General features: G+C 46.1%; 1 protein-coding gene across 1 annotated transcript; it reads right to left on the bottom strand.

Annotated features, from left to right (window-relative positions):
* Positions 1-206: 206 nt before the first annotated feature.
* Positions 207-7,690, bottom strand: LOC104615040 (cytochrome P450 2K4-like). The gene is made up of 9 exons (XM_010287555.1): positions 7,493-7,690; positions 5,155-5,317; positions 4,809-4,958; positions 4,362-4,522; positions 2,935-3,108; positions 2,224-2,365; positions 1,481-1,668; positions 784-925; positions 207-394 (listed from the first exon to the last, which is right to left on the bottom strand). The coding sequence occupies exons 1-9, from the start codon at positions 7,688-7,690 to the stop codon at positions 207-209; spliced, it is 1,506 nt and encodes a 501-aa protein (XP_010285857.1).
* Between the last annotated feature and the right edge of the window lie 957 nt (positions 7,691-8,647).

Here is an 8,647-nt window from a genome sequence, read left to right as displayed (position 1 = left end):
TGAGAGCAGTACTCAGGGGTGCCTGAAGGGTTTGCATTATACAGACACCGCAAGAGCTTTTGAAAAGAATGGCATGAAGGAGAGAAAAATAGCAGTACCCGGTGTCTTCCTTCCCCTAAAGCTCAGGTGCAGACAGTTTTTTTCCCCTGCAACTAGACTTGCTTTCAAGCTTGAAGTGTTCACTACACTAACTCTATGTCATTTGATCATTCATAGGGCACAGCACAAACCAGGTGAGGCATGGGGTTCAAGGTAAAGCCAACATCAGCAGTGAGATCTAGGTCTGACTTATCCACTCCTGGAGGGGGTTGGAAAACAAATTTGCGGAGCAAGCCTGCAAAGAAGAGGAACAGCTCCATTTTGGCCAGTCCTTCTCCAACGCAAGCCCTTCGTCCTGAAAACAACCAGGAGAGAAGTAAATGATCGGCACTGTAACTGTTAATGTTGATGTCTGAGACCTTCTAAACTGGATGTACAGTCCATCAGAGCAGGCTGCTGAGGTAGGAAATTTTTCCTTCTCTTTGTATACTAGAGGTGCTACTGACTTTGTCTCAAACCACACAGAAGCCTGTAGGTATGTGAGACCATTCAGTGACTGTGGGTAAATCAGTGTCTCCCAGCTCTCCCAAAGAAGAGGTGGTTTCTTACAGCAACAGTGGACGGGCCAAGTAACCAGAAATCCCTTATCCTGTGTTCTGTATCCCTGACTTTCATACTTCCCTGGAATCAGTGGGAACTGTGCCATTAGCCTAGCCCCAGGTGGTGCACACACCCCCTTCTCACCTATGGAGAATGGAATAAACGCCTCTCTCTTAATGAAGTTCCCATCAGCATCCAGGAAGTGGGAAGGGTTGAACTGATCCGGGGTTTTCCAGTGTAACTCATCATTCAGAGCAGAGGTCAGCAGCGGAATAATCTCTGTACCCTGAAAGGGATCAAAGAAACTGTTTGGAGCAGATCACTTTCCTAGTTGAGCCAGGCTGCTTGCTTTTTTCATGGAATTATAGAATCATAGAATCATTCAGGTTGGAAAAGACCTTTAAGATCATCGAGTCCAACCATTAACCTAACACTGACAAGTTCACCACTACGTCCCCAAGCGCCACATCTGCACATCTTTTAAATACCTTCAGGGATGGTGACTCAGCCACTTCCCTGGGCAGCCTGTTCTAATGCTTGATAACCCTTTCAGTGAAGAAATTTTTCCTAATTCCCAATCTAAACCTTCTGTGGTGCAACTTGAGGCCATTTCCTCTCATCCTCTTTCTAACGTGAAGGGGCAAATAAGATTGAGCCATGGCAAACAGACCACAGTCCAGTGCATGTTTATAACAGCTATCCTGGATCCAAGACAAAGGATCGTATCACAGATTAAAACTTGCATCACGATGTCTTTAGATTTTTATATTTTTCTTCTTGTCTGCTTTATACAAAACTATAAGGAATCTGTGCAGTGTAAGCTGCTAGGCTCAAAGCTCACCTTAGGAATCATGTAACCTTGGAAATTCACATCAGTAGGAGTTGATCGTGATACACCCATTGGGACAATATTGGCAAACCTTTGTATTTCATGTATCACTGCATCTGTATAAGGCATTTTTTTCCGGTCCTCCAACTTAGGCAGCTCTCCTGGTTCAATGATGTGGTTCATTTCTTCCTGAATCTTTCCTTGGAGGGAGGAAATGATTAAGAAGCTGATAAACCTCTTATCTTGCAACTGAAATGGCCTCCAGTTTGGCCAAGATGACGAAAAGGGAAAACTTTGGAGGGCTATTTGGGAAGAGCAGAAGTGGGTAAGTCAGGGCATGGTGTGGTTCTTTCAGGTTTGTTGCTGAGCCAAGGGAGCTTGAACGAAGTCACTACAGTACATCCCATGCCTGATTCTGATTACACACCTCTGTTACCCCATAACCTTCAACAGAAACCAGATCAGAATCAGCTCCTGAGGAGACCTTTAGTGACGTAAGCCTATAGCCTGCAGCAGAATAACGATGAGGGAGCTTTACTGTAACTGTAGACTGGCCCTTAGCCTCTCCCACTTGGCTGGGCTGGTTTATTGCAATCTAGCTGAATAAAATTCCTTTGTAAAGTCAATGGTTGTTATCTCTCTCAGAGTACTCAGAATAATTACTCTAGACAACACCGAATGAGTTCCTCTCCTTTCCACAACCAAAGCCTTAAGCAGGCAACAATATATTGTACAAGAGGACTTCTCAGCCTTACTCTGAATTTCTGGGTATTTCATCATCAGAAGAAGACCCCAGCGCACAGTCGTGGAAGTAGTCTCAGTCCCAGCGGCGAAGAGGTCCAGGGTTGAAAACAACAGGTTTCCGTTGTTGAACATAGTGTGGGGTTTCTTTGACTCCTTCAAAACACAGAGGTAATGGCCGCAAGTTCTACAGCAAGTATTATACCAATACCATAATACCACATAATACCAATATGTGACTGTGTTGCCACCATTTTTATCTGCGTTTTAGCTTTTTGTGACTTTATATGCTCTGGGAAAGGGAAACTAAATGTTTAGTATTTTAGCATTCGGGCCTACACCGTATGGAATTTGTCTGGTCCCAAGCGTGTGTGTAATCCCCAGGTCTAGATATTAGGTTAGTTGGAATTTAGTTACGGAAATGAAGTTTATGACTGTACCACTCTTGCAGGGAGCTTTGAGATGATCTCAAAGAGTACTTACATGTACTGAGTGGTAACTTATTTGACTCACGTGGGACATCTTGACAACCAGATGCCTTTAACCAGCAGTTTCAGTGGAGCTATGGAGTGAGTACAGCACAGCTCCCTGTGAGCATGAGCTTTGTATTCTGCTCACTGTGGTGGTTCTGCCTCCACTCACACCCAGTCCCTGACAGATGGTCAGTCCTAATAATAAGTCAGAGCTAAGAGAACAAAAGACTCCGAGACTTAGATTTAAAGTACCTGTTGTTGCTTCATCAGAAATGCATCAACAAAGCCTGTTAAGTTATTTTCATTAAAATCTTCTTTGTGTTCCCGGAAGAGCTTCTGGAGAAAAGCATTCAGTTCACTGACATTTTGTAACACAGTCTTGGAAGCCCCAGAGAGAAATCCAAGGGATGGGTAGAAATTATATAGCTGTAGAGCAAGAGAAGTCTTACTGTTAATTGGCATTTTGAACACATACTGGTATCTCAAATCACACTGCTGGTCCCTTGTCCCATACCCTGACATTTCGGACCATAATTCCTCCACATTAGCTTGTACAGTCCAAGCAGCTATGACTTGCTGCAGAAATAGGATGTCCTCTCTGTTCTGCCTCTGCATGGGTCCTTGCCATGACTTTTAGGAGTCTCATCGGCTTAACTTCCCTTCAGGGCTTCCAGATGTGTAGGTGGTGGGACGGAGGGTCTCACACGTGAAAGAGGGGAATGTGAGCATTGCACTTACTCCAAGGAAAGCCCTCAGGGGTGTCACATCCTACAGCAGCAGAAGGGACTTGAACTGGCCATCTCCACAGACAGACAACATTGCTGTGTCAACAGGGTGCTTTCCAAGCTGGTCGGCTTAAGCACAGCACGGAGCTAGCCCAACTACACTGCTCCTAGGAGCTGGGCTGAGTACAGCATTGCAGTATGTCATATGGACGTAGGTGCTGCCGGGAGAAAGGGCAGGTCTCATCCCCATCATCCCATGAGAGGTGTGCACACCTTCAAGGAGACCACTAGCTCCCCTGCCAGATAATTAAACAATCAGCCGCCGTTATCTGGTGCCTCATCCTGGGAGAGCGTCTGTACACAGTGTGTAACTCTGACCTGTGCTCGGGTGGTGCTTTTTGGGCTCAGCTAGTCTGGAGTAACAGCCAGCCGCAGACCTCAGTGCGGCTCAGAAAGACGACTCCGCTGGCATTCAAAGCCGAAGCTTTGCGTCGGGGAGGAACGGCCTTATATCAGCTGTTGGTTTGCTACGATTCAGTTTCAGTAGCCAAAACAAAAGGAAGTTTGTCAAACCTGGTTCTAGGAAAGGCAGAACTAAGACAGTTACTGAAGGTGTAATACAAGGAGGCAGATTTGAGGTGGCATTTCAGGTCTGATTTCTGATATGAGAGAGATATTGTGCTTCTGCTCTTCAAAGAGGGTAAAATGGTTCCTTTTGTAAATACTTTTTTTTTTTTTTCCTTTTACTAATAAGCTTCACAGACTAAGCCCGGGGGCCTGGGAATCTGTGCATTGTAGATACAGAACCGCAGATGTGTTCAGTACAGGCTGGCTGGCTGATAGGGTTCTTGTTCGCACCTCAAGAAGCAAGATGTGGGAGGCCAGGAGGACAAATATGGGCCATTGGATATCCTCAAAAACACGAAAAGCCAAAAAGTAAAATCAAGCTCTTACCAGCACCGTAGGGGAACCCAACAGCTTAGTATTTTCATTTAACAGCTTCAGCAAAGTTAGAAATACAGGATCATCATATTCAAACCTCTCTCCAAACAATATAGAGCAGATGACGTTGGATACAGCATTGTTGAGTATCATCTTTGTATCAAATGGCTTCCCTGCATTTCAAGCAATGGAAACAAATAACGATGTGATTATGCCTGTTTCAGTCTGGTTTCCTATGGAAATGTAGTCCTCAGCTCCCAAAGAAAAAACTCATTCACCACCCAGAATGTATATCAGGGAACTGGGTGTCAATATTTTAAGGCCTCAGTTTAATAACCTGCTTCAGCCTATGCTGAACTTTAACCATGAGGTACCATTTGCTCTAAGTTAAACTTTCATTAATCTTTATTGTTCTGCAAGACACATTTTCTGACTCTGGATGAAATTCTTGACACTCACCGTGATAGGATTCAAAATATTTAATGAGGGAATTTACTTCCTCCAGGATTCGTATCTCAATGGTTCTCTTTCCCATTCCAAAGTCTCGCAATGTGGACAAGGTGAATCTTCTCATAGTTTTCCACAGCTCTCCATGGCTGAATGCTATGCCTAAAATAAAGGTATAACATCCTTATGTTACCCGTGGTTAAGCGTTTGTAAGGCCTTCTGACACACTGGTATGAAAGCTGCTCGATACACCGTTATACACACAAATTGCAATCTGTAAGAGGCTGATACTCTCTGTTGTAAGCGTATAAGCAACATAGACAAACTACAAAAACTAAACCACCAAAAGGTCACTTACCATTTCCTTGCGTCATTTTCCTAAATATGGGTATTTCTGCTCTCTCTCCAAATTCTTCAGCATGATTTAAAAGGGCGTCCTTGATGGTTTCATATCCAGCCAGTACCACAGCTTTCCTGGGTCCAAAATGCACAGTGAAGACGTTGCCATACACCTTGGAGAGCTGCCAAGGTGGATAAATACGTTCGTTCAAAACCAGATCTGGACCCAGACGCTAGCACTAGCCACCCTAGGTGGTTTCTAGCCCAAAAGGACCCTCACAGCCCTGCCTGAAGTCTCCAGGTGCTGCTATAATGCAATTAATGAGCAACAGCTATCAATTGCCAGCATCTCTGCTTGCACCCTGTTTGCACAACAAGGTGTCTGCTATCACCGCTCCTATCAGAGGAGAAGTCAATAAAATGCCATTGCATTCCTGTGGTGTTCTGCAGTAACAGGCCAGCGCAGCGATACTACTGTTCCGAGGCCGGTTAGAAAAGGCTGTAGCAAAAAAAAAGCCTGTTTATTTTAATGCTGTTGACCTGAGGCAAGCGGGTGTGCGCACATCTTTGAGGATAAAGCCACAAACGCTACAAAAACAAAGCTAGACAATAACTCTTTCTTTCAGGACAGCACTTGTCTCTAATTATGGCAAGGTGGGTAGTGTTGCAGTCATCACAAAATTATTTGCTGGCCACCAGAAACCTGAATCCAACTAGGAAGCATATTCTTCTAGCTAATGTCACAGGAGCTCTAGGCTTTCATAGAAAATTAAATATGAATCATCTGTTACACAGAAGGGTGGCTTTGACAATCTAATCATTCACTCAGTATTTTAGACTTCGTTTAAACAGACTGCGAGCCATCCGCTCCAAATGTCTTCTTGCTTCTGATGTGCCTGGGTTACCATTTGCTATGCATTAGATACATACCGAAAATTGAATTTCAGATTAGAAGCAGCTCCTGTTATTACACCAGACAAATTGAATTTGTTTTCATCAAACGGTGGTTTGACGGCTCGGGAGATAACATTAACACTGGGTCTTTCCTCCCCGGCAGCTCACAGAGTGTGTGGCAGAGCCAGGGGCAGGGCATCGCGGCCACCTCCCAGCCTTCCTCTGGTCATTTCTTTGCATTAGTACTTCTTGGCATCAAGCCTGTTTTTTCTCAGCAACACGAGTATTGGATGTGGCAGACCTGAAAAGCTAAAGAAGGCTGCTTGGCAGATTATAGGAAATGAGTCTGGTGCCTCTGCGTGACATTTGTATCACAAAATCCCCCAGTACTGCCAAAAATAGTTGCTCTTCCGTCCCAGCGCCCTCAACCATACCTATGATCAGATGGCAGCTCAAGACCGGAATCCCATCAAAACTGTGCTCTGCACAATCCTCTGCACCGTAAATCAAAGCAGATGAACGCTGTGTGACAGCCGTAGGAATTCTGTGCTTTTGCAGTCCAGGATGCCCTTCTCCTATGACTAACTAATTTTGGTGTCTGTCCTGCCCTCTCAGGTGGGCTGAAGGAGTTCACTGAGCTTCCCCTGCCATAGTGTCCAGTAAGCACACACACAGGGTACGTGACAGGTCACTCAGAGCACCTCAACCATCTCTACAGCAACCAGAAGAAATCCGAATCCACCTTGAATTGTCCCCATCTCCCTATGGGAGCACAGCAGACACCTTTGCTGGAAAACAACCATGGCACTTGGCTTTAAAATATTTTTTGCCTTTTTTTATCTTTTAGAAATAAAAGTATCCATGGAGCTGCATAAGAAAAAGCAATTTGTTCACCTAGACGTATAAAAGCCACACATCAAGTCTTGAATAACCCTGGCCAGTGTGTGCGCAGGGGAAGGGTTGGGGAGGCAGAGCTGAGCTTTGCATTGCAGGAATATAATTAGCTTTGGAAATAAATGTGCATATGACCTCATTTCCTCTGCTGTGGGGATGACACCTTTCCTTCCTTCCTTCCTTCCTCCCTCCCTTCCTTCCTTCCTTCCTACCTCCCTTCAGTGGGAGATGTCTGTCTCTTGATGGCAAATGGTCCTCCTCCCAGCTCGAGTCTCTACCTGCAGCCTCGGAGGGGCTCAAAATACCAACAATGTGGAGCTAATTGCAAGAGGTGGGGGTCTACGCTTGTGTGTGTATAAAGCAAGGAATGTGTGTATTGTATTTATTAATACAAATACACGTATGTGTGTGTATACCTCTGAAGGTAAAGTCCCTCTGCCAGCCTGCCTATATGCTGGGTGTCTGATTTCTGCCCTCTGCACAACGCAAACACAGTCTCCATGTCCCTAGTTGCATTTCTCGCTTCAGGAACCGCACGTTTTCCTCCGGTCTGCTCGCTCAGACCCTACCTCTGTCAGCGACTGGAACGGCTTTTTCAGGTCCACCACATCCAAGTTTCCGATCAGAGGAAGAGGTCGTGGCCCGGGAGGCAAACTGCAAACTGACTTCTTCAGGCTGGTGAGAAAGTAAAGGAGAGCGACCAGCCCTGCTGCCAAATAGAGCAGCGAGCTAGAGCCCGTGTATTGCAGCAAACTCTGCATGGCCATGTCTAGGTCCAAGTGTGGGTATGAGCATCTTGGGGTCCCTTTATAGTCCGTCTGTCATTGCCTTGAACACACCTTCTGGGGAAGTGGCTCTGCACAGAGAAAAGGACTCTGAGGTCTTGTTTACTTCCATTTAGACCAGATGTACTTTTTTTCTTGCCAAATAAAGCACCCTATTTTATTCTGAAACAGGGATTATCTTAAGCTGGAGCTCCTATTTCATCTACAACACTGGGGCAAGGTGTTTGTTTTCCAGTGAAAATCTGTGTTATGGGCATGTTGTTGTCCACGCGTTTTCAGGGGCAGGACCCGTGCTGGATTGCTGACATGGTGCCAGGTGACAGGACTCGGCTGGACCACTGGTGATGCAATGGAGGAAGCAGGATGCAGGAGGGAAAGCCCACAGTAATGCATGGCCTAAGGTGCAGCTGGCAAGGAAGTCCTCAGGGAAGACAAAGCTGACCAAGGAGGAGCTGGAACGGTGGTGGCATGAAGATGGGCTAATTCAGGATTGCAGACGGGAGTAGGTCCACTTACAGGTGACAGCTCTGATTCTCTTTGCTTTCCTGCCACCCCAGCAAAACCACCTCCTTGAGCAACACAGTGTTTTCATTCTGGACACTGTTATTGATCTTTGCCCCAAAAATCCTCTACCAGCAACCTCAAAATGCCCCTGAAACCACTTTTTTCAGGCACTATTTTTCAGTTTACTCTCCAGAGGACTGTGTGGCTGGATGTCCATCTCTGAGTTTGGTGATGACTCCTTCCCGGCCGTCCTGCCTGCCTGTGAGCAGATGCATGCAACCCTCTGGGAGAAACCAACCCCTCCAGGCAGTCCTTCTGCCCGGATTGGGGAAGAGATCCTGGACCTTTGTAGCCTGGGAGGAGCAGGATCCGGCTCTGCAGCTGGCCAGGCAGAGGCCGGAGGACGCGGGCTGCCTGGGCGGCTGCGGCAGCGGG

The sequence above is a fragment of the Phaethon lepturus genome, unplaced genomic scaffold (genome assembly GCF_000687285.1).
Source record: "Phaethon lepturus isolate BGI_N335 unplaced genomic scaffold, ASM68728v1 scaffold56985, whole genome shotgun sequence".
NCBI classification, from domain to species: Eukaryota; Metazoa; Chordata; class Aves; order Phaethontiformes; family Phaethontidae; genus Phaethon; species Phaethon lepturus.
Note: the sequence above shows the minus strand (reverse complement) of the source record. Positions and strands in the feature narration are given on the sequence as shown.